At 38.7% G+C, this 26988-nt stretch overlaps 1 protein-coding gene across 2 annotated transcripts in view; it reads right to left on the bottom strand.

The window, feature by feature from the left end:
- Positions 1–2606: 2606 nt before the first annotated feature.
- HSPBAP1 (HSPB1 associated protein 1) overlaps positions 2607–26988 on the bottom strand; it is a 49882-nt gene continuing 25500 nt past the window's right edge. The window contains exons 4-8 of one of the 2 annotated variants that reach the window (XM_037525439.2): positions 14768–14904; positions 11751–11922; positions 6707–6790; positions 3627–3737; positions 2607–3502 (exon numbers count right to left, since the gene is read on the bottom strand). In XM_037525439.2, the coding sequence (XP_037381336.1) occupies positions 2972–3502; positions 3627–3737; positions 6707–6790; positions 11751–11922; positions 14768–14904 (1035 nt within the window). In that variant the 3' untranslated portion in view covers positions 2607–2971. The remainder of the gene's footprint in view (positions 3503–3626; positions 3738–6706; positions 6791–11750; positions 11923–14767; positions 14905–26988) is intronic. The other variant, XM_037525440.2, reaches the window with a different exon arrangement.

The following is a 26988-nucleotide window of genomic DNA, read 5'->3' as shown; positions in this document are numbered from 1 at the left end:
AGACACCCTATGGAATAGGAGAAGATATTTGCACTCTCTGAAACTGATAACAGTCTGATTTCAAAGATCTGCAAAAAGCTCACAACAAAAACAAAGCAAACAATCCAGTCAAAAAATGGGCAGAACTAAAAAGACACTTTTCCAACGTGGAAAGGCAAATGGCCAACAGGTATATGGAAAATGCTCATCTCTTATAATCAGGGAAATGCAAATCAAAAGTGCAATGAGATACCACCTCACACCAGTGAGAATAGCCCATTTTTAAAAAAATGGCAACAATAAATGCTAGCAAGGATGTGGAGAAAAAGGATCCCTCTTACACTGTTGATGGGAAAGTAAAATGTTCTAACCACTATGGAAAGTTGTGTGGAGAACCATCAAACTACTAAAAATGGAGCTACCATATGCCTAAGAATCTACCCAAGGTCACAAAAACATTAATTTGAAAGGAAACCTGCATTCCTATACTTAATGTAGCACTATTTACAATAGGTAAGATATGGAAACAACCTAAATGCCCAAAAACAGATACCTGGATGAAAAAATCGTGGTATATATACACAATGGAATGCTATACAACAGTAAAAAAAGATGTACTCATGCCATTCACAGCAACATGGATGGAATAGGCAGGGATTATGCTCAGTGAAATAAGCCAGAAGGAAAAAGAAAAATATTGCATGGTTTCATTTATAGAAGAAATATAGGGGAACCAAATAAGGGTTCTGGAAAGATAAATAAAACTAGCAGGCAAACTATAAATTGGAGATATCCAGCAGGTGAAGGGGAGGAAGAGGGATCAAAACAGGGAAGGAAGAGCACAAGGGACTATGGTGATGGTTCATGGGTGTCTTGGTGGTGGCAATTTTATGGGGATTACACCAGAAAGGAGAAATCAAGCTTACACAAAAATGGACAATGATATAAAATTATATAATTAAAAAAATACATTTTACACCTGGTCTAGTACCCACACAAATGTAACTTAAAAATTTATGAAATATACTTACCTTTAAAAAAATGTATCTTCCTGGGCCTCCTTGGTGGTGCAAGGGATTGAGCACAGTGCTGTGAAGCTGTTCACAGCCTCTGTAGCACAAGTTCGATCCCCAGACGGGAGCTACCCACATGGCGCAGCAGACCTCTCCTGACTTGCCCGCTGTTCCCCTCAGCATTGTACTTCGGTCTATGTGCTTGTTCTGTTCCCCACTCTGTCTCTGGTGGATCCTCTCACCTCCCACACCTCTGGCCTGTACTCCAGTTCTCATATGCATAAATAAATAAAGTTTTAAAAATAAATGTTTTAAAAATGTATCTTCCTGTAAAATTTCACAAAATAATATTTGCACTTACAATTGAATTCTCTGAAATCACCTATTCTGAACCATTTTAAAAAGTTAATGACTTTTTCCTATTTTGGTATATAACACTATTGTTTTAGAAGTACAGGTTTTCTCCACTTCAAATATATGCTACTACACCAACACCTACAATCAAACTCAACTACACTCCATTAGAGTCCCTCACCCTTTGCTTTGTTTCCATCCCACCCTCTAGTAACCTTTTTTTGGTTTTGTTTTGTTTTCTATTACATTTTTTTAAAATGTTATCCTTTGCACTATTCAGATCTTATGACTAATGGGTCACGACCTGCAATTTGAAAATCGATGGTCAAAGGAGCAGCAAACATATGAAAGAAATACCGGTATCTGTAATAGGGATATACTGACTAGGGATAGCAGACATCTTAGCCTTGGCTACAACATCTACTGCCCCTATGTATTTGACGGAGTATTACTAACAAAATCTTTTTATAATCTTCTCAAATATTTAATGAGCATATACCACATCTTAAGCACTGATAAATGTATGAATACAGTTACATTCTGGTTGGGAGGGAGAATCATCAAGTAGATAAGTACATGTATAGTGGTCAGATGGTGATAGGTGTGACAGAAGGGGTTTTTTCCAGAACCTTATTTTTCTGGGCATGTTTACATAATACTTTCTTTCCTCTCCCAAGGGAGACACGGATTTTCTTTGGATTTATTAATAACCTCTGTCTGAAGGCTGAGAAGGATGGGGCCAGTAATCAATTCATCTTGCAAGGTAAACTTGGGAAATTTTTGGTCAAGTATTTATCTCATGAATGGTTATTCAGAGGTAATAGGCTTTTATAATTTCTAAATTCTTACACAGTAGTAATAATAAGCTCCCTCAGATCATCTTACAAATGTAAGGAGAGTGAGATTGATTTCACTAAACCAAGATTTTAGTCAGTTTCAGGAATCAGTATCATCTGTTCCTTTTTATTCCCAGGACTGGTGTCAGAGGTCCCAGTTCCTTCCATAAGGAGGACACTTATTGGGTCTCATCCTTTTCCTGTCAGTACTCTGCTGTAGATGACATGAGTTAACCAGTGAAAATCGTGCAGGTATCAAAAGTATGATCACTTCAGATGGGGGTTAGGATCCACCCAGTGGAGATAATAGGTAAAGGGTGGCTAACTTTTTCTGTAAGGAAATAGTGAATATTTCTGACTTTATAGCTATGCAGTTTCTGTTATTACTCTGCCACTGTAACCCTAATGCCACCACAGACAGCAAGTAAAAAAAAATGGCAGGGCTGTGTTCCAATAAAACTTTATTAACCAAAACAAGCAGAAGGCAGACCTCTGCTTGATGTTGATGGCAAGATTACCTCCTGTTGAGAACACTTGGGGGTTGACATTTAATAGGCTAAAAGGATGGCATGGGAGCCGGAAAGGTAAAGTCTTTGAAGAAAGAAGGCCTACAAACAACCAAGAGCCAATTAGCCAAAGGGCAAAGAACATGAAAGAAAGTAGGAAGTACAGAAACTTAGTTTATTAAGTATGAAAATTAAACTTTTGCTTTTCCATCTTTTTTCTTTTTTAAAACATACTATCTAAAATGTTTTTTAAATACTGTTTAAGAAGTCATTTTCTTTAGAATCACAAACTTCTTCCTTGTATCAAAAGTTGTGCCACTATCCTAGTTACTTTTGGATTCACTAAACAGTCCAGCAAGTCATCTGTGGAAATGAATTTTTGACAAGGGGCTGATGCACTATTTGAAGAAGTTTGTTCCATAACTGCATCTTCACTTTTGCTCATCATTCGTTGCCTCTTAGTGTGATGTAATTTTCTAGAATGTTCTCCATCTTGGCCAACAAAGTCTTTACCACCACTTTCAAATATGTCTTCTTCTTCTGAAGGTGGTTCTTCAGAACTTGGTATTACAGGAACAAGATCAGGGCCAAAGGGACCTGCTGCCTCCTGTTCTGTTGTTCCCAGGGTTAAGTGGCTACCTGTTTCTTCCACTTCCACGTGGTTGTGCACATTTAATTCTTGCTCTCTCACATACTCTCTACTTGTTCTTGGTGCTTGGATTTCTGACACCTTAGATACTGTGCAATGATCCAAAAAGGCAGAAACAGCTCCATTTAAGTAACGACAATTGACTTCATGAGATGTTTCTTCACCCTAAGAGGGGAGAAATCCTTTAGAATGGTTATACGCACTTATACAAATTAGAAAAATAATGTTGTAGTCAGGGTTGCTTAACCATAGAAAATGAACCGCAGAATGACAACCAGAAGCAGCCTACCTCTGTTGGGTTTAACCAAGCTCTGGTATTGTGGGCATCCTCTGCCGTTTTCAGGGCACACACAAGCATACGGGTGATTGCCTCTTCCACACGGGCCAGGTGGTCCTCTTCCTATGATTGAAAAAAAAAAGAACGACATTTTTTTCATTGGTCTATCTCATGGATTAAAACAGAAAGTAGAATCTCTCTTATGTATTCTATTCTCTCATTAATATAAGCTTTTTACAAAAGAAATGTTATTGGCAGACCACATATTTTACGTATTTACTATCAATCTGGTATTTAGAAAAACTGTAGGATATTTCATCACCCAAATTCAAGTACATTGCCTATCTATAAGACATAGGCCTTATGAGGTTTTTCTAATCTTTTCCATTCCTTGGCATGTTTAAAGTTTAAAAAGAGGGCCTCTTTGGTGGCGCAAGGGGTTAAGCACCACACTATGAAGCAATCCACAGCCTCTGCAGCATGAGTTTGATCTCTGGCCGGCTAGGGAGAAACCCATAAGGCGAGGCAGACCTCTCCTATCTCGCCAACTGCTCCCCTCAGCAGTGTATTTCAGTCAATTTGCCTGTTCTGTTCCCCACTCTGTCTCTGGTGGATCCTCTCACCTCCCCCGCATCTCTGGCCTGTACCCCAGCTCTTGTATGCATAAATAAATAAATCTTTAAAATAATAAAGTTCAAAAAGAATAGTATCACATACAGAGGAATAATCCATATAGTGTCTGATATAACTATTTGAGGAATGGGAAAAAATATAATTAAGCATGCTTGATCACAAGAGTAAGATGGCTAAACATCTAAACATTTTTTTTTTAAGATACAGTGAGTATAAACTATGGCATTAAGGAAAAATTACATTAAAATCAACAACTTTGCACATCAAAAGGCATCATAAAGGAAAAAAACAGACCAGATGTCTTCAACATATGTAATGACAATACATTAATATCCAGAATATCTGCACAAAGACAAACGACCCGATTTTTAAATGGGCAAAAGACATGAAAACATTAAAAAAAATTATAATCATACACACAAATAAATGTAAGAAAGATGCTTAACCTCATTATTAATCAATTAAGTACAAATCAAGAAGCTCTGGTTATCTTAACACATCTTAAACACTGATGGTGGAAGGATAAACTCAGAGCCATTTGGAAAACATGCTGGCATTATTTATAAACTTAAGTACTGTATACCCTACAGAGCAGCATTCTACTCCTACATATATATCGTCTCTAGAGAAACATTTGCACATATGTACAAGAATATTCTATTTTTAAAAGCAAAAAACTGAGAACAACCCAATTATCCATCAACAGAACAATGAACTAATAAGCTGTGGTATATTAACATATGAGAATATTACACCACAGCAAAAATGAATGAATAGCTACTTATGACAACATAGACAAATGTTAGAATCATAAAATTAAATTGAAAAAAGCATATCTCTATGATGAGACACCACTTCACATTAGGAAGGCAATAATCAAGATGACAGATTGTGTTGGTGGGGATGTGGAGAGATGGGAATCTTTATATATTGCTGTGAGAATATAAATGGTACTGCTGCTTTTTCAAACAGACTGGCAGTGTCTCTAAGGATTAAACATGTGATGGTTAATTTTATGAATCAACCTGGTTAGGCTATAATGTCCACTTGTTTACTAGTCTCATGTTGCTGTGAAGATATTTTGCAGATGTATTATCAATCAAGTGAATTTAAGTAAAGGAGGTTATCTTCAATAATGTGGTTGGACCTCATCCAATCAGTTGGAAGCCTTCAGAGAAAAAAAATCTATGAAATTCTGCCTTGAGATTGTAACAGAAACCCTGGGTGAGTTTCCTGTCTGCCAACCTGTTTTATAATTTTAGACTCCAGATAGCAACTTCAACTTGTCTCCTTTCCAGCTTACTGGGCTGCCTGATCCAGTAATTCCACAAAAATGTCTATGTTAACATTAACAGCATTATTCACAACAGTCAATGGTAGACACAAGCCAAATGTCCATCAACTTAGAGTGGAAAGACAATGTGGTATATCTATACAATGGAATATTTTTCAATCATAAAAAAAAATAAAGTGCTGATACATGTTACTACATGGATGATCTTGAAAACATTATGTGAGTCAAAGACGTCATCCACAAGACCACATATTAAATAATTCCAAAACTGGTAAATCTATAGAGACAGAAAACAGATTAGCAATTGCCTATGGCAGGAAAGTAAAAAGGGGGAGTAACTATTAATAGATATGGGGTTCCTTTTTTATGGCAATGAAAATATCCCAAAATTGATTGGTTGCACAATTCTTTGAGTATACAAAAACTATTATTTGAAATTGGTGATTTTGTATGGTATGGATTCAATCTCATTAAAGATATTATTTTTTAAAGCCTCAGAAAACTACATTAAATATGATTTTATTTTATTAAGCTTAAAATATGTAAAATAGTAAGTTTTTTTAGGGATATGTAAATATGTGATGACTTGTTTAAGCAAGAGAAAGAAGCTTCTGAAGGAGACAGATGGGGGTAGAACGGGAAGGAACACAACACAGATCCAAGTTAAAACTTTCCAGGTTTTAGATTAGGTGGTACGTTCATTGGTATTCATTATATTATTAATCGTATACATCTTACAAATATGTTATATTCTTTTATGAGTATAAATACAATAAAAGACAAAGGAAAAATTATGAGAAGAAAGCTTTTAAAAATCAATATATATTAGACATAAAATATATAAGTAAATGTACATTTATTTATATATATATTTACAAAAAAGACTGACTGGAATTAACTAGAAATGAATACAAATAGATTGCTCTAGGGGATAGGAGGAACTAAGTAGAGGAACAAAGATAAAAGAAGGACTTCTCTGAGTTTACCTTTTAGTACAGCTTTGAAAATTTAAATGTTTTACATATTCAAAATTAACATAAAGAAAAAAGAGCATTTCAAAATAAGGCAATATGGAATGTTGGTTAGAATTAATCACCAAGTTTCACAGAGAGTTTTCTGCATCTTAAGAGCAAAGATTACATTTATTTCTTTAAAAAAATGGTACCAGTTCAATCCATGAGTTTACACTGACAGTGACAGGATCAATGGATTCCACGTAATGCCACCAGTGTCTGGGAACAAAGAGGACCTGAAAACCAGATAAAAAATGATTAGGAAAAGGACATTTCATTTTTCTGTCAGAATCACACCTCATTAAAGCTTCTTGGAGAAAAGGAATATAAATGAATTTTTGGTAATATTAATGTATGAAAGAGAAACAAGAAAAACCCACATTAATTAATCATTTTTTTGATGTAATATTGGTATACAACCTGTGTCTGTTTGGGAGGTATAGGTCCCCATCTATTCAAATTTGTCACTCACTGCCAAAGCACCAATAACCCTCCTTTTGTCTATTGGAACCCCTCCACCTTTTGCTGCCAAACCTGCTCCCTCTATAGTAACCTCAGCTCTGCAGTCAGATTCCAAGAGTCTGGTTTGGTTTGGATTTATCTGTTCCTTTACATTCCACATGAATGTAGTCATTCAGTATTTGTCTTTCTCCTTCTGATTTATTTCACTTACATAATCCCCTCCAGTTCCACCCATATTGTCATAAAAGGCAAGATTTCATCATACGTATTATGTATGATATATATTCATTAAATATACGATACATATATACACATACCACATCTTAATTCACTCATCTGTCGTTGGGCACATAAACTGTCCCTGTAACTCAGCTATCATAAATAGTGCTGCAGTGAACATAGGAATGCATATATATCTTTAGTGTTTTTATATTTTTCAGACAGATACCTAGGACTGACACTGCTCGATCATACAATAAATCTTTAATATTCTGAGGAACCTCCATATGGCTGGACCAGTCTACATTCTCATGAACAGTGTGCCAGCGTTCCTTTTTCTCTTGCCAGAACTTGTTGTTGCTGGTCTTGTTGACATGGGCCATCTTACAGGTGTGAGGTGATGTTTCACTATGGTTTTGATTTGCATTTCCCTGGTAAGTGATAGAGCAGTTTTTCATGTGCTAGTCATCTGTATGTCACTGGAGAGGTGTCTGTTTAGCCCTTCTGCACAATTTTTGATTGGATTGTATTCTTTTTGCTGCGTTGTATGAGTTTTTTGTAGATCCTGGATATATTAGCTTCTTTTCAGATATATGGTGTGCAAATATATTTTCTTATTTAGTAAGGTGTCTTTTTATCTTAGTAATAGTTTCTTTTGCTGTACAGACACTTTTTAGTTTGATGTTGTCTCACTGTGTTTGCTTTTATTTCCTTGCTGTTATATATATATAGTTGAATACCCAAAGAAATCATGAAGCCAATGTTATAAAGTGTTTTGCCTGTTTTTTTTTTAAATGTATTTCATGGCTCCAGGTCTTACAATCAAGCCTTTAATCCACTTTGACTTAATTTCTGTGTATGGTATAAGACAGAAGTCTAGTTTCATTCTTTTTCATGTGGCTATCCAATTTTCCCAATACCATTTGTTGCACAGACTTTCCTTTCTCCATCCTTTGTTTCTGGTTCCTTTGTTGTAAATGAAATGTCCATGTGCGTGTGGGTTTCTTTTTGGGCTTGCAATTCTATGCCATTGGTCTGTGTGTCTCTCTTTATTCCAATATCATAGTGGTTTGACTAAAATAGCTTTTAGCTATAGCATAGTTTGAAACCTGGGAGTGTGATGCTTCCGTTCTTTTTTGGGTGATGGCTGCTTTAGCTATTTGGGGTTTTTTTGTTTCCTACAAATTTCAGTAATGTTTTTCTATTTCCTTGAAGAATGTCATGGAAATTTTGATAGGGATTGCACTGAATCTGTATAATATTTTGGATAAGGCATGGCTAATTCGAATGGAATTATCTTTCCATTTCTCTGTATCTTTTATTTCTTTTAACAATGTCTTGTAGTTATACAGGTCTCTCACCAACTCAGTTACCAAGTTTATTCCTAGGTTCTTAATTCTTTTAGATGTGATTGCAAATGGGATTGTCTTATTGATTTCTTTCTCTTTTAGTCACTATTTGCACATAGACATGCAACACATTTTTGTATTTTGACTTTGTAGATTGCTACTTGACTGCATTAAATTATTGTTTCCAACATATTTCAGTGAAGTCTTTAGGTTTACTATGTATATTATCATGCTATCTGCAAATAGTTATAGTTTTATTTCTTCTCTTCTAAGTTGGATTCCTTTTACTTCTTTCTCTTATCTACTTGCCTTAGGCAGGACTTCCAAAAGTATACTGAATAGTAGTGATGAGAATAAAGTCATTTTTTTTACTGGCAAGTCCTCATGTTCTACAAAACCTTTTCCAACATTTGTAGATATTACCAGCTTTTCCAGCCTCATTTCTCCTTAACCCTGAATCTTCTCTGTCTGCAACAAAATCTTAGGAAAAGATGGTAAAATTCTAGTTTTCTCTCTGTTTTAGCACAAAAAAGTTTATGCACTTTGAGAAAGGGCATAGGACAGAGTTTCTGTCTTCTCACAGACTAAAATCTAGCCAATCCAAAAATAATGGGTAAAAGGTGACATTATATAAATGGTAAATCCAAGAGGTAGCTATTGAGTCCAGAGAACTTTAAAGGTGGGAGAATGGGCATGAGCCATGGGGGTGAAGGGAAAAATGGATGGAGGAAATGTGATTTGAACATGAATAGAAAAGCATTTAGAGGGCCTCCCTGGTGGTGCAAGGGGTTAAGCACCACACTACGAAGCAATCTGCAGCCTCTGCAGCACGAGTTCGATCCCCGGCCAGCCAGAGAGAAACCTACATGGTGCAGCAGACCTATCCTGTCTCGCCCGCTCCTCCCCTCTGCAGTGTATTTCAGTCAGTCTGCCTGTTCTGTTCCCCACTCTGTCTCTGGTGAATCCTCTCACCCCCACACATCTCTGGCCTGTACCCCAGTTCTTGTATGCATAGATGGATAGATCTTTAAAAAAAAAAAAAAAAGCATTTAGAGAAAAGAATGAGCACATGGTATGAGGGAGAAATGGCACAGGCAATGTAGGTCAGTTTTACCACTAAAGAAGGAATAATGGAAAATAAGGTGGGAAAATGAGGATATGGCCAGTGCTGGCCCTAAATTCAAATGAAAGAATCTGGATTTTATCCCGTAGGAATTGCATTACAAGTTACTGTGAAAGTTTGAGTAGACAGTGGTTAAAATAGTAACATTGTGGGAGAATCTGGGAAGGATAGGAAATTATTGCAATGGTCCACCTAATAAGTGAAAACAAAATAGGCAGGTAGAATAACAGAAGCAATAGGCAGAGACACTTAGGGCTGCGTTTGTCCAGATTCAGTGTGCTCAGTGTGAAATTTCCTAAAGAAGGTTGGGAACAGATGGCACTTGCTATGTGCAGGGTTAAACTGGAAGATGGAAAGAGCATTCTTTTTAGGAGAACTGAGTGCTGAATTTAGTCCTTAGGAGGTCATGAATGTCTTTCCACAGAACATACTTTCAGTAAACTAGTAAAACAGAGCCCATCAGTTTATGGTAGATTAGGGATGAGCAGACTGCTAGCAAAACTGACACAATAGATAGAACCACTCATTCAAAAGTGGCTATTTAGGGGTCCTCCCTGGTGGCGCAACGGGGTAAGACACATCCCATGAAGCTGTCGGCAGCCTCTGCAGCTCCAGTTCAATCCCCAGCCAGGGAGGAGACCCACATGGCACAGTAGACCTCTCCTGACTCGCCTGCTCCTCCCCTCAGCAGTGTATGTCGGTCAATCTGCCTGTTCTGTTCCCCACTCTGTCTCTGGTGAATCCTCTCACCCTCCACACCTCTGGCCTATACTCCAGTTCTTATATGCATAAATAAAAAAATCTTTTTAAAAAAGTGGCTATTTAAATAGGATTTCACAGCCACTAGAAGGTTATAGAATTATAATGATAATAATAATAAAAGAAAATAACTAGTGTTGGTGAGGATGTGAAAAAAGTTGCTCGTGGGAATGTAAAATGGTACAGTTGCTGTGGAAAAGTTTGTGAATTCCTCAAAAGATTAAACCTAATTACCATATGACCAGCAATTCCACTCTTAGTACCCCAGAAAACTGAAAATGTTCGTAACAAAAACTTTAACATGAATGCGTACAGCAAGCAGCATGGTTTGTAATAGACAAAATGTGGAAATAACCCAAATGCCCATCATCTGATCAACTGACAAATATAAACTCATAGAATGGAATGTATTCAGTCATAAAGGGAATGTAGCACTGATAACATTCTACTGCATGGATGAGCCTTGAACACATGCCATGTGAAAGAAGTCAGCCACGATGGGTGACACATACAATTGTACTTGTGTGAAACATCCAGAGGGGCTAATCTATAAAGAAAACTGCATTATTGTCAGAAGCTGGGGCAGTGAGGGGAATGGAAAATGACTGCAGGAAATTGAGGCCACTTGGTGAAATCAAAGTGTCGGATCTGGAGTACTGGAGTGTGAAGGCCAGTGACAAGGAAGCAACAGAAGGAAAATAGGCAGGGAAGAGGGATAATGGAGGGAATATGAACATCTTTCACATTGTTAATCAAACATTGGGCAGCAAATGCCCATTTTGCAAAGGTGATTCTCTTCACTAGGTAGCAGCACTAAGCACAATATCTTTGGGAATATTTCTGAGGCAGTCTGTTACAAAAGCTACATTTCATCTTGCTTCAAGGCAAATCATTATTCATTCACTTGGCTTCACCTGACCCCCTATCTGGATGAATTCCAATCTTGTATTCATTTATCTAGGTTCTAGCTGAACAGACAGTAATTGTAAAAAAGTGCTCCAGAAGTACTCAGGTATCCATGCTTTGGCACTTTCTCTTAACCTGAATAAAAATGACATTGTGAGCAGTTCTGTTCCTCCACGCTCCATTTGCCAGTTTACCAGTAGGTGGAGCTCTGTTCCTTCCTTCCATTTCCTTTGCAAGACCTGTGAGCAGAGGATTATGTGTCTAAAGCCAGTAGCTGGAGAAACTTCCTCCCAATAGAAAAGCAAGAGGGAGGGGATACCATTCTCATTTGTGTTGGGCTGGGGAAGAACAAGTTATAAGGACTTGAGAGAAGGTTACCTGTCCTGGGTACAGTGTGACAGTATGTCTTCGGGCTTTCCGGAATTGAGGAAAACGTTTTAAATCAGGATTGGCAACATTAACTTTACTGAACACACTGGATTCTTCATAAGGGATTCTAGTTGGGTACAGGAGAGGAGTATCCTGGGGAGGGAAGAGATGCCATCTTTTCCTAATTAAAAAAAGATACAAGTTAATAATTTCAACTTGAGACAAAACAGGTAAGACAGCAGCAGCTAAGTATTCATTTTATTCAATTTCATTCAGTCCTTAAAAGGAGTATGGAGCAATCCCAGTGGCCACCTGTCCCATCTCTCACTCAGTGCTGGAATCTCCTCTGCAGACACCTGGTGGAGGCAGGACAGCAACTAGCAGATTTCATGATGGCCAAGGCAGCCCCTTATCACTGGAACACAATCTAATATGTAACATCTTTCTTATCTCAGAACAATGTCCAAATGGTTCCTATCCCTCATTCCAAAGCTATCCAAAGTAACCTCCACACTCTCATGTTTCCATGAGTTGAAAGAATAGAGAACAAGCACCATTTGCCTGGTCTAAGACCCTCAGGCTCCACCCTGCCTTTCCAGCTTAATCCCTCTGCCTCCAATGCACGAATTCAACTGGACAATTCACAGGGTCCTCTGCCTACCCCAGGCTTTCCCAGGACTGTGTTCATGCTGCTCCCTCTGCCTCTCCCATCTGTGTCTTTTGAACACTTTCCTTTCCTTCAGAGGACAGCTGGGCTGTTCCCTGAAATTTTCCCTGATCTTTCCCACAGGAATGTTACTTCTACTTTTCAGTCCCACGACCCTGTGAAGTTCTGCTCAAGTGTATGTCTATTCTGCCTTATATCACAGTTCTCTGTGAGCTTGTGTACACCCCAACTGCACCCCAACTCTCTTAGAGCAGGAAGGTGTTTTACTCACTTACCTTTTTTGCTAGTGCAGCACACATATCTGTACAGCAGGATACTCAATAGATATTTACAAGTTATTTTTTTTTTACTACAGAGTTAGTAACGAAGTCAGAAAAATGTTTTATTACAGAGTAACAATAAAGCTACATTAATTTTATTTCCTAGAAACAATGTAGGTATCCTGGTAATGTGTATTTAACTAGAATTTCTTTAGCTTGCTTTCCAATTCAGAACACATGGAAAGTGACTACTTAAAATGATACCCTCCCTTACCAAGTTTAAGGTTCAGATAATAAACTCTACCAGGGCAGGACCAATGCATATTTGACTCACTAGTTCATCCACAGTGTATCAAAATGCACTGTAGACAGTCTAGGCTTTTTAGTAAAGACTTAGAGTCAACTCAAAAAAATTAAGGAGTCAACTGCCTTATTCCATCTTGTAGTTTTCAAGGCTCTTTACATATGAATTCGATTCACATGTGATTATTCCCTATTTCTCTTGGCTCCAGTGATTTTTGTGTGTTTCTAAAGAGTCAGGCAGCCTGCAAACAGCCATTTCTGCTTTTCCTTCTGAGCTGCCCTTGTGAGTATCCTAAATGGCCAGGTTAGGTGTTTGGGCATCATTACTTAGGGGAAAATAAGGCTACACATACAACATTTTAATTATATCCTCCAAGTGGCAGAAACATTTACACATAACTCCTGGGATCAGAATCTATCAAAACTACCTGACTTTGCACTTAAAAATAAGCGACCACAGATGGGAGAAAAAAAGTGCAGCGTGTGTACAGCTAGACACAAACTAAAGTCTAGTGAAAGAGGCCACAAATACCATCTAGTCTAGTAATCCTCACACCAGTCTCCCTGCATCTTCCTCAGGGGCCTGAGGATAGTAGCAAAGCCTCCTCCTTTCAACAAATTACTCTGCTCCTATTTACTTAGGTTTGTGGAAAGGGTGTTTCTATTTTTATTTTTTTTAATTTTTTTTAAATTTAAATAATAAATTTTATTTTTATATTCCCCCATACAATTGCAAACGCCCCACTCTGACCCCAATCCCTCCCCTCCCGCCCCCCACCCCCAAAAAGTGTCTCTGGTTCATAGTTTTTTGTTGATTTTGATTTTCACTTTCTTATATTCATTTTCCTGGTCCCTTATTTAAGTTTTCTAGATTCCTGCTATGAGTGAGACCATCCGGTATTTTTCTTTTTCTTTTTGGCTTATTTCGCTGAGCATGATCCCTTCCAACGCCATCCATGTTGCTGCAAATTGCATGTGTTTATCTTTTTTGAATGCTGAGTAATATTCCATGGTGTATATGTACCACATCTTCTTGATCCAGTCATCTATTTTTGGGCATTTGGGCTGTTTCCAAAGCTTAGCTATTGTAAATAGTGCTGCTATAAACATAGGGGTGCAGGTGTTCTTTGGAATTGATGTTTCTGTGTCCTTTGGGTAAATACCTAGGAGTGGAAATGCTGGATCGTATGGAAGCTCTATGTTTAGTAGGTCCAGAAATCTCCACACAGCTCTCCATAGTGGTTGGACCAGTTTGCACTCCCACCAACAGTGCAGAAGAGTTCCTTTTTCTCCACACCCTCGCCAACATTTGTTGTTGCTAGTTTTTTTAATATGTGCCATTCTCACTGGTGTGAGATGGTATCTCATGGTGTTTCTATTTTTAGACAAATACTTGAATGACACAGAATCTTATGTCAAAGAGGTAAGCAGAGAGCTGTCTATCTCAACTGGGAGTAGAATGCTATAGTTTGAGGATCAGTTTTCTGAAGGCAGTAGTGATAATGCTCAGAGACCAACACGGAAACGACCATTTAAACTATTCCCTTCTTAATGCTGTACACCAGATGCCTATGTAACGTTAGGAACCAATGTTACTTCAATACAAAAAATTTAAATAATAAACAAACTGTTCCCCTCACTGAACCAGAGGTTAAGAGATCTCTCTGGTCACGAGGCAGGATGCAGCAGAGGCTAAACCTTGGAGTCCTGCCATCTATCTGATACTCATTTCTCTAGCAGCACATACATTCACACACACACTCTCTCCACCCACCTCAGATACACAAATGTATTACCTTCCTTGTACCTGGAACACTAAATTGCAACCATACGAGTCCAGATGACAAGGTGTATGGGCCCCGAAAGAGCCAATCCACAATGTGCTCTCTTGTCCATTTCTTCCAGGAAACCCGAAATCAGACCATATCACATCCTGTTTCGAAAATAAAATTACAATCCATCAAGAACCAGCCAACCTCACTATAGGGCAGTGCTGCACATTTACACTTGAATTGGTTCCGGGCACTTGCATAACACTCTTAACAGAAAATGCCATAGATGGAGGAGGTTAGATGCTGCTGCAGTTCAAGAAATCCTTTTAGCCAATAACATATCTGAATTAACTCACTAATAGTAGTTATTCAACTAATAGTAGTTATTCAACAAATATTTATCCACTGTCTACAACAACATGGCAGATTCAGAAACTTATGATGAATCAATGAACAAAACAGATAAGAATGCCTATCCAAAATGAAACATATTTTAAAGGTTGGAGATAACAAATAATAGACTTAATTATGCAGATATCTAGGGGAAGGTGGGAACAATGACTACAGTGGAAGTAGAAGTTTTTCAAATAGGACTGTAGCTCAACTCAGGAAGATAGAAGGCCAATACCTTTAAGCAGTACAGATATTTGGGCACATGAGTAACATGAACTTTTTATACTTTCATGACCACATAAAAGAATTCTTTTAGGTTAGTGGAATTATTTAAAACTATAGATGATGAAGCCTTCCTCATTCCTACCAAGTCAGTAACAAGGTGTGGGTGTCAAAGTTTACCTTTTGAAATATTTGTAGACAACTTTTGCTATACTCTCAAAAGTCATGAATTCGTAAGAAAAATGAACTTTAAAACAGACAGCACAGGGCTCTGAACTTGGCTCTCCTTACAGCTGGTTCCACAGATCATGCTCGAGTCAACCACTGAACATAAATACCATCTGCTTCTGTGGTCAAATCCAGCTCTCAGACATACCCTCAGGTGTCTAGGGGTTGCTGCAGCATCTCTTCCTTTCAACAAACTGCTCTGCTATATTTTATTTAGTTTGAAGAGGGGTTCCTGGTTTTTTTTATTTTTTTTAAAGATTTATTTATTTATGCATACAAGAACTGGGGTACAGGCCAGAGGTGTGGGGGGTGAGAGGATTTACCAGAGACAGAGTAAGGAACAGAACAGGCAGATTGACTGAAATACACTGCTTAGGGGAGCAGCGGGCGAGTAAGTTGAGGTCTGCCACACCATGTGGGTAGCTCCCTGGCCAGGATCCAACTCATGCTGCAGTGGCTGCTGATAGCTTCATAGGTTGCCTCTTACTTAGCCTCTTGCACCACCAGTGAGGCCCAAGGGTTCCTGCTTTTTAAAGTTAGAAAATGATATAGTTTAACTTAAACCCAAGTCCATGGAACTAAAAATATGTAGGTTCTGCTTTCTTAGTGTTTTTAAGCATGAATTTTCCCTATTGAGTTTTAAAAATAAAACAAAGACTACTTCTATGTGCAGAACATGATTCTAAATGCTGACACTTCTTTTATAAGTATCTTCAATCTATACTTTCTATTTTTAGAGGCAAACCATTAACAATTGTTTGCAAAGACAAAAGATTCAGGAGAGATATTTAATGGCTGGTTGAAAGAAGCTAAAAAGAGCATTTCATTTTTGTTTTGAGTGATGAAAATAACAGCATATGTACGTGTACTAATGTCTGTCATAAGAAGGGGGAGCTTCTGCAAGGTCAGTGCCACTGTAAATGTATGGGGCTCACGTGCAGTAGCTCCAGGGAGTGGCAAAAGCCATGCCCCTTTGGAAGTAGCCATGAATTCCGTGCAGAGCGCTTACCCCTGTATTCCCGTAGCTAACATAATACCTGGCTAAGAGTCAGTGCTGAAAACACTGGTTGTTCTGGAGGGAAAGTAGAATCTGTTGACTTATTATGGGTATATAGCGCAGGACAAGAACACTCTGGGCATCTATCAAATATCTGGCATGATGCTGGGTATTTGGTACATAAAAATTAATACTACACACACCACCCTTTAAATTTAGTAATAAAGATTATCCATACACAGATCCTGTCACTATGATGTGCCAACTGACAGAACTGGGCAGAGTGTTCTAAGATCCCAGAAGGACACCTCTGAGCCCAAGCAGGGGGCTTAGGGAGACTTCCAGTAAACTTGGTCCTGTTGAACAACTCACCACACTTCTAACTGCAATTTACCTAAAGGCAGTATAAAAAAGGTAGGGAGAGATGTGCCCATCTGCCTTAGCTAAGAAGCTGGTTTAAGTGATTCTTAATCTTCTTAGTGAAATACCCCTTTCAAAATCTAACGAATGCCAACACCTGTCTCCTCAGATAAATACACATACTGGATTTCACACATACTTGGGAGGAGGTGATGGGCAAACCCAAGGTGAGAAACTGTTCTAAGAACATTGCTCCAGAAAGAATCACAGTGGGAAGATTTTTTTCTGCAGAGTGTGGGGGTGAATGAATGAGAAACTAACAAGAAGCTTCCTGACTTCTTATTTAACAACAGAAATGACTAAAAAGGAAAAATCATTTTGGAAAGATTACATCAGGGTGAACCAAGCTACCTAAAATTCAGCTGCAAATTGGCTGAGGAAATCAAAGTGTGAAGGGGAATTCAAAGTTTGGGGAAGTGGCAGAGAGTGAGTCAAAGTAAGTTTGTCAGAAAATAGACAGCATTAGTGTTCCTATTTCTTTCCCCCACAGGTCCTGGGAGGTGGGACTTTTACTAACTGAGTTCAGCAACTAATGGATAGTCAAGTGTTTGAGATCAGTGCAGGTTCATCAGAAATATGCCTTGAGTCTGGTCAGAAGCTAGTGACCCTGTTAGGCTACTACCATGGTGACTGATTGAGGTGATCCATCCTATAATCTATTCTCATGAACACTTCAAGAGTTGGAAAAGTCTTCAGAAATCATCCATATCTAGAAAATTCTATTTAGCACCATCCTCAAAAGAGTAACCAAGTGTGTGACTGACAACTTTCTACAAAATCAAAATCTGCTTCTTGGAATTTTCAGAATATCCCAGATATGTTTTCCACAGAAGCAGACAAGTTTATTTTCTCTTCTGTCATGCCCTCACCCTTATCTTTTTTACTGTTTTATACCTGATTCAGTACCATTAACTATTCCTTCCAGTTGCTCTCCTTTCAGCTACCTTCACTTTATCAACAGCCTGCTTAAAGTTTGGCTCCAAGTGTGAATCCCAGACCCAGCCTACATGCAACCTTGTAGGTGGGATTTCCACAGTCAGTGACCAGGACAGAGGTTATTAACATAGTGTTGGATAGTGGTTTGTTTGGTTTTTAAAACACCTGAATTATACCATGGCTAATCTTGGGTTTGCTACCTTTTTCTTAGGAACTGTTGCCAAGACATATCTCTTCAGCATCATTTATTAGTAAGTTCTAGAAAACAGTCTTAGAATAAGTAATTTACATTTATTCTTCTTAAACTGAATCTTGTTAGTTTTTACCTGATATTTTACCATGTTTACAACTACCTCCGTTCATGACTTTCAAATTTCCATTTCCAGCCTTAACATCTAATTATACCTACATTTTCAACTGCAAACAAGTTCTCTATACCTGGTTATTGAATCCTTACAGTGTTCTGATTGTAACATTTTATTTGTATCATCTCATTTAATCCTTATGATATAGTTACACACTTTTCCTATATGTGGAAACTAAGGGACAGTACTGTCCTTTTGTTAGCACTATTAAAAAAAAATAGACATCTATTTGGTTGCCACAATGAATGCAAAGTATCATGAGGCAAAGGAGCCACAAATCTGTTACCAGGTTAGAACCTCTTTCATTGGTTCTGGGTCTAGCCACCCATCACCACAAATGCTAACAAAAGGACTTTTTTTAAAATTTTTTAAAAGATTTACTTGCTCCTTTTGAAATATCACATATTGCTATATTAATAAAACATAAAGTTCTAGCTATAGACTCAGTTATTATCAAACACATTGATTAACATTTCTTTTTTTTTTTTTTTTAATTTTTTTTTTTTTTTATAGAGGCATGTTTATTTATTTATTTATCTGTTTGTTTGTTTGTTTTTGTTTATACATGCACTGGGTACAGTCAGAAGCGCGGGAGGGTGAGAGAATTCACCAGAGCCAGAGCGGGGAGCAGAGCAGGCAGAAGGACCGAAGTACACTGCTGAGGGGAGCAGCGGGCGGCAGGAGAGGTCTGCGCGCCATGCGGGACCCTCCTCCGGTGGCCGGGGAGCAGCCGGGGATCGAACCGGCGCCGCAGAGGCCGCGGGCAGGTTCGCAACCCAGCGCTCAACCGCTGCGCCACCGGGGAGGCCCAACATTTCTTTTAGTATAAGAATACAAGTGATAAATTATCTCAGGTTTTGCCTACCTGAAAATGTTTTAATTTTTTCTTCATTTTTTATTTTATTCTTTAAATATATTTTATGTATTTTTTACATCATTTTTCATTTTTGTACAATGTATGCATTTTCATCTTTGGCAAACAAAAGGGCTTTTGAAGCAGCAAAAAATGAATTAAAAAAATTTAACCAACAGGGTGTGTGAGAAGCTGAGGGAGGGAGAGTGAGAAGTCAAGTGATAGACTGACGGGGCACATGGCACAGAGACAGGGAGAACTGTATCACATCCTACCCCAGCACTTAAAGGACTTAACTAGCAATTCAGCCCTACTTTTTGCCCTCCCCACATTTCAAACCGAAGAGATTCTGTCAGTCCTGATTGTGAGCCTCTTCCTGGAATATATCAGGGAAGTTTATTATCTTCAGTTTACAGACACCGAGGGAAAATGGGATGAAAATAATAAGACAAGTATTTTTCAAGATAAGACCAAATGTAGCACAGCTTCAGTAGAGAATGAGTATTAAGAGCAAAATTCATCACTCACTCATAGCTCAAAATTGGCTGGCCAATGAAAGTAAACTTTGCTTATAATGCAAAAGTAGGACTGACACTATATTCTCCTCTTTCCCTATGGATGGTCTAGTGTTCTGAACAGAATACATAAATAATGCCGTAATAATATATGTAAATAACATAAGTAATGATGGTTTTATTTGATGAGTATATAAAGTGATCATATTTTCCAAATGAAAACTCAGGACACATGGGATGACAATGCATTTTTGTGGAGCAAAGAATTAGTCTGGAAGATACTGCTTTAATACCAATATAACAGAATATCTAGGAAGAATATTTTTCCATTGCCTTATTTTCCCTTAAAATTTATTTTAGGGAGGCAAATTTTACATACATTAAAAGCAAGCATTTTAGAGTACAATTCAACATGCTTCAACAAACGTAGGCACCTGTGTACATTACCACAATCAAGATAAAGAATACTTCTGTTTCCCCCAAAAGTTGCCTCTTACTCCTGTGCAGTCACTCTGGTTGCCTCCACTCTTAGCCCAAGAAACCACAGATCTACTTTCTGTTATCACAATATTTTGAAACAGAATTCCTTTAGGTACACATAACAGTGATGAGGATCAGTTCTGGAAATTGCTCAACTAAAAATGTCCCCAACAGTTCAAATGAGACTCTAGAAATCTGGTTGTAAATTTAAAAAACACTCAAGAAAGTGTATATGCTTCAATGATCTTGATTGTGCATAATATTCTAAGACTATTAGAACCATTTAAATGAGAAAATATCAGAAATGGCATTGAACGCTAGTAGCACATTGTATACTCTTAAGACTTCGCTTTTGCATTTGGCTTTTAAAGTTCTATGGGACAAAGATGTAAAGCCCCAAAAAAACTTTAAGGACTACAAGAGCCAACTTTTTTATTTTATTCAAATTGGCATCTCCAGTAACTGAAACAGTGAGCACAATAAATGCTCAAAAATTGCTGAGTTACTGATATATGTAACTGGATCTATTTTTTTTTTATTAGATAATAAATTTTATTGTTATATTCCCCATACAATTGCAGCGCCCCCATTCTGACCCCAATCCCTCCCCTCCCGCCCCTGCCCCCTAAAAGTGTCTCTGGTTCATAGTTTTTTGTTGATTTTGATTTTCACTTTCTTATAGTTATTCATTTTCCTGGTCCCTTATTTAAGTTTTCTAGATTCCTGCTATGAGTGAGACCATCCAGTATTTTTCTTTTTCTTTTTGGCTTATTTTGCTGAGCATGATCCCTTCCAGCGCCATCCATGTTGCTGCAAATTGCATGTGTTTATCTTTTTTGAATGCTGAGTAATATTCCATGGTATATATGTACCACATCTTCTTGATCCAGTCATCTATTTTTGGGCATTTGGGTTATTTCCAAAGCTTAGCTATTGTAAACAGTGCTGCTATAAACATAGGGGTGCAGGTGTTCTTTGGAATTGATGTTTCTGTGTCCTTTGGGAAAATACCTAGGAGTGGAATTGCTGGATCATATGGAAGCTCTATGTTTAGTAGGTCCAGAAATCTCCACACAGCTTTCCACAGTGGTTGGACCAGTTTGCACTCCCACCAACAGTGCAGAAGAGTTCCTTTTTCTCCACACCCTCGCCAACATTTGTTGTTGCTAGTTTTTTTAATATGTGCCATTCTCACTGGTGTAAGATGGTATCTCATGGTAGTTTTGATTTGCATTTCCCTGATGACAAGTGATGTTGAACATTTTTTCATATGCCTGTTGGCCATTTGCATTTCCTCTTCAGAGAAGTTTCTTTTTAGCTCTTCTGCCCATTTTTTGACTGGATTATTTTCTTTGTTGTTGTTGAGTCTCATCAGCTCTTTGCAGATTTTTGTGATCAGTCCTTTATCATTAGTGTTGGGTGCAAAAATGTTCTCCCAGTTGGTGGGGTTTCTCTTTGTTTTTGTTATTGTCTCTTTTGCTGTGCAGAAGCTCTTTAATTTGATGTAGTCCCAGCTGTTTATCTTCGCCTTCACTATCACTGCTTTGGGTGATGTGTCTGTAAAGATGTCTTTGATGTGCAAATCACGTAGTGTTTCGCCTATATTTCCTTCTATATATTTTATGGTTTCAGGTCTTATGTCTAATTCTTTAATCCATTTTGAGTTGATTTTTGTGTATGGTGTGAGGTAGTGGTCAAGCTTCATTCTTTTGCATGTAGCGACCCAGTTTTCCCAGCACCATTTATTGAACAAACTTTCTTTGCTCCAATGCATAGTCTTTGCTCCTTTGTCAAAGATTAGTTGACCATAAATCTGTGGGTTTATTTCTGGATTTTCTATTCGATTCCATTGGTCTGTATGTCTGTTCTTGTTCCAATACCATGCAGTTTTGATGATTATGGCTTTGTAGTATAGTTTGAAGTCTGGGAGTCTGATGCCTCCATTCCCTTCTTTTTTTTTCAGGAGAGCTTTGGCTATTCGGGGTTTTTTGTGATTCCATATGAATTTCATCAATAATTGTTCTATTTCTTTGAAGAATGACATTGAAATTTTGATTGGAATAGCATTGAATCTGTATATTGCTTTTGGAAGGATGGCCATTTTAATAATGTTTATTCTTCCAATCCATGAGCAGGGGATATCTCTCCATTTCTTTGTGTCTTCTTCTATTTCTTTTAACAGTGTTTTATAGTTTTCTTTGTATAGGTCCTTTACCTCTTTTGTTAGATTTATTCCCAAATATTTGATTTTTTTTGTTTCAATAACGAAAGGGATGGTTTTTTTGATTTCTTCTTCTTCAGATTTATTGTTTGTGTATAGGAAGGCTACTGACTTTTGCGTGTTGATTTTGTATCCTGCCACTTTACTGAACTGATTGATGAGTTGAATTAGCTTTTCTGTGGAGTTTTTGGGGTTCTCTATGTATAATATCATATCGTCTGCAAATAGTGATAGTTTGACTTCTTCTTTTCCAATTTGGATTCCTTGGATGTCTTTCTCTTGTCTTATTGCCCTGGCTAGGACTTCCAGTATTATATTGAAAAGCAATGGTGAGAGTGGACATCCTTGTCTTGTTCCAGATCTTAATGGAATTGCTTTCAGCTTTTCACCATTGAGAATGATACTGGCTGTTGGCTTGTCATAGATGGCCTTTATGATGTTGAGGTATGTTCCTTGTATCCCCAGAATTTCAAGGGCTTTTATCATGAATGGGTGTTGCACTTTGTCGAAAGCTTTCTCAGCATCTATTGATATTATCATATGGTTTTTATATTTCTTTTTGTTGATGTGTTGGATAACGTTGATTGATTTTCGGATGTTAAACCATCCTTGTGCCCCTGGAATGAATCCAACTTGGTCGTGGTGAATTATCTTATGGATACATTGTTGGATTCTGATAGCTAAAATTTTATTGAGGATTTTTGCATCAGTGTTCATTAGGGAGATTGGCCTGTAGTTTTCTTTTTTTGTGTTGTCCTTGTTCGGTTTTGGTATTAGTGTAATGTTGGCTTCATAAAACGTGTTTGGTATTGTCCCTTCCTTCTCAATTTTTTGGAAGAGTTTGTGAAGGATAGGCACTAATTCGTCTCTGAATGTTTGGTAGAATTCATTTGTAAATCCATCAGGTCCTGGGCTTTTGTTTTTGGGGAGGTTTTTGATTACCATTTCAATTTCGCTAATTGTAATTGGTCTGTTTAGGTGTTCTATTTCTTCTTTATCTAGCTTTGGGTGATTGTAGAGTTGTAGGAATTTGTCCATCTCCTCTAGATTGTTAAACTTGTTTCCATATAACTGTTCATAGTAGTTACTGATTATTCTTTTGATTTCTGCTGTGTCCGTTGTGATTTCTCCTCTTTCATTGATGATCCTGTTTATTTGTGCTTTCTCCCTTTTTTCCTTTGTGAGCCTGGCTAGGGGTTTGTCTATTTTATTGATTTTTTCAAAAAACCAGCTCTTGGTTTCATTGATCTTTTGGATTGTTTTTTTAGTTTCAATTTCATTTATTTCTGCTTTGGTTTTTATTATTTCTTTTCTTCTACTGGTTTTGGGGTTTTTTTGTTGTTCTTTTTCTAGATCTTTGAGCTTCGAGATGAGGTTGTTTCTTTGCGTTCTTTCTTGTTTCTTGATGTGAGCTTCTATTGCTATATATTTTCCTCTTATTACTGCTTTTGCTGCATCCCATACATTTAGGATATTAGTGTCCTCCTTGTCGTTCAATTCAAAAAATTTTTTAATTTCTTCTTTGATCTCCTCATTAGTCCAATGGTCTTCCAGTAGTGTGGTTTTTAATCTCCATGAGGTAGGAAAGTTCCTTGCCTTCTTTTTATGGTTTATTTCTAGTTTGATGCCTTCATGGTCAGAAAAGATGGTTGATATGATTTCAATCTTGGTGTATCTGTTGATGTTTGTCTTGTGCCCCAGTATGTGATCGATCCTGGAGAATGATCCGTGTGCGCTTGAGAAAAATGTGTACTCCGTTTTTTTGGGGTTTAGTGTTCTATAGATGTCTGTTAAGCCTAATTGCTCTAGGTCCTTATTTAGAGCTTTGGTTTCTTTACTTATTTTTTGTCTTGTTGATCTATCCATTGTTGATAGTGGTGTGTTGAAGTCTCCCACTACGTATGTGTTTTCTCTGATGTCTGTTTTCAGAGAGGACAACAGTTGTCTGATATATTTTGGTGCTCCTTCGTTTGGTGAGTATATGTTAATGAGTGTTATTTCTTCTTGAAGTATTGTCCCCTTGATCATAATGTAGTGACCATTGGGTCTCTTTTATCTTTTTGAGTTTGAAATCTCTTTTATCTGATATAAGTATAGCTGTTCCTGCTTTCTTTTTTGGTCCATTTGCTTGTAGGATTGTTTTCCATCCTTTAACTTTGAGCCTATTTTTATCTTTTGTAGCTAAATGTGTTTCCTGGAGACAGCAAAAGGTTGGGTTTTGTTTCTTAATCCAGGCTGCCACTCTGTGTCTTTTTATTGAAGAGTTTAGTCCATTTACATTTAGAGTTAATATTGATATGTTAGCATCTGTATTTGCCATTGTGTTTGTCTTTCCTTTGATTTTATTTATTTATTCTCTTAATAACTTTTTTTTTTTTGGCCTTCTTTCATTGTTATTCGTCCCTCTGAGGTTCTGGCTTTAGGACTCCTTGTAGTATTTTTTGGAGTGGGGGTTTAGTTGCAATGAAATTCCGGAGTTTCTGTTTGTCTGGGAAGGTCCATATTCTTTCTTCAAAGAGGAAGGAGAGCTTTGCGGGATAGAGTATTCTTGGTTGGCATCTGTTTTCTTGGAGTCTGTTGACTATGTCCCTCCACTCTCTCCTTGCCCGTAGTGTTTCTTCGGAGAAGTCTGATGTCAGCCTGATTGGTTTTCCTTTGAATGTTATCTGTTTCTTCCCTCTTGCCAGCTTCATTATTTTTTCCTTGTCCTGGATTCTTGGGAGCTTTACTATTATGTGTCTTGCTGTATTTTTCCTTTCGTCGTGGAAGTTTGGTGTTCTTCTTGCTTCTTGTATATCAATTTTCAGCTCCTTCTTCACATTTGGGAAGTTCTCTTCAATTATCTCTTTGAATATTTTCTCTGTTCCTACATCTCTCTCCTCTCCTTCTGGTATTCCTATAACTCTTATATTTCCTTTCCTCATGGAGTCAGATAGTTCCCGAAGTCTTTCTTCGTTCTTTTTCCTTCGTACTTCTCTTTCCTTTTCTGTTTTGGTTCTTTTTATTTCTGTGTCTTCAAGATTACTTATTCGTTCTTCCATTTCATCTATTCTGCTTTCATTGCTTTTCCCAGAATTCTTTAGTTCTTCCATTAATTCTTTGATCTCCTGCATTTCTTTTACTTCCCTCTTTAGGGACTCAATTTCTTTCTTCTGACCATTGTTTTCCCTCTCTAGGGACTCAATTGCATTCTTCTGATCGTTGATTATTTTTCCCTTATCATTGTTTTCCTTTATGACTTCTGTCAGTTTTTTAATCATGGCAATTTTAAATTCTCTTTCTGGAAGGCTCAGAAATTCTTCCAAGTTATTGTCTTTGCAATCTGGGGGCTGGCTTTCTTTTGTGGTGTGCTTTTTCTCTGGAGAGTTGCTAGGTTGCGTGTGGTTCTTCTCCTCCCTACTGTCTGTTTTCTAATTTGCCGTATGCGTTGGGACACTGTGTTGTTGGGACTGGCCGGCATCTTGGGTGGGCTTCTCTGTTCCCCTCTGGTTCTTCCAGGAGTCATCTGTCAGTTTCAAGCAGCCTTTAATGGAGAAAGGTCCCTGTTCTAAAATGCCGATGTGGGGACACACTCCCCTGTGCGCCTGGTCTGCCCCGGCGGTGGGTTCCTGCTCCCCTCTGGGCTTGGACTGCAGGCCAGAGGGGGTCTGGCGTGGGCGAACTTCCCCCGCTCACCTCTGGCTCCTGAGGAAGCCTTCTGCAGGTAGTCTTTACTGAAGAAATGTCCCTGTTCTAAAATGGTGATGTGGGACACACTCCCTGCGCGTCTGGTCTCAGGCACACTCTTCTGCGCGCCTGGTCTGCCCCGGCTGTGGGTGCTCGCTCTCCCTGTGGGCTCAGACTACTTGTTCGGAAGGAGCCAGGTGTGGGCTCACTCCCCAGCTGGCCACTAGCTCCTTCAGTAGCCTGTGCTGGGGTCAAGTCGCTAGGTGGCGCCAGAGATCTCTCCTAGAGCCCTTGGGGAGCTGATTTTCCACCCCGTGGGACAGGGAGCAGAGCGGGGATGGTAGGGTACACCTCAACGGCTTTGGGGTGCTGTGTCTGCCTTGTGCCCCACCGTCGTGGGGAACCCACGCCCCGAAATTTCGTGCCCCGGGTCTCAGTTCCAAAGCCCTCAGTTCCAGGACTCAGGCTGTAGCCCAGATCAGTGGCGCGGGAATGGCGCCTTTTGAATCCCGCTCCCCTGCCTGGGCGCCTTGTTCCTGCTCACTCAGGGAGGGCCTCCGCCGTCTCCCCGCAAGCCTAGGTCGCAGGCGCGGGGACCTGGGCAGCTGCGATCCGGTCTGGATCCGCGCCACTTTCCGCGCAAGCTTACCGGGCGGCCGGGGCTGTGTGCTGGTACTGGTCTCCTCCTGGGGGGCGGGGCTCTCTTTAATGGCGCCTGGAGCTCACCTCCGCGGCGGATCCTGCAGGGTTCGCCTCAGCTCCTGTTCACTGGGTGTGGTGGCTGCAATAGTTCCTTTCCACTCACAGTCCCGCTTGCTGTGTCCGTTTTTCTTGTTGGCCGTTTTGGTTTGTTGTTTCCTCCCCTCTGCCGGTCGGAGAGTGCCGCCTCTGTGGGCGGGGGAGGGGAGCAGGGTTCTGCGCTTCCCTCCCTTCTAGTCCTCTTTTATGG

The sequence above is a fragment of the Talpa occidentalis genome, unplaced genomic scaffold, assembly GCF_014898055.3.
Source record: "Talpa occidentalis isolate TD23 unplaced genomic scaffold, MPIMG_talOcc4v2.1 talOcc4.4, whole genome shotgun sequence".
Taxonomy (NCBI): Eukaryota; Metazoa; Chordata; class Mammalia; order Eulipotyphla; family Talpidae; genus Talpa; species Talpa occidentalis.
The sequence above is the reverse complement of the archived record's forward strand: the minus strand, read 5'-3'. Positions and strand labels throughout refer to the sequence as shown.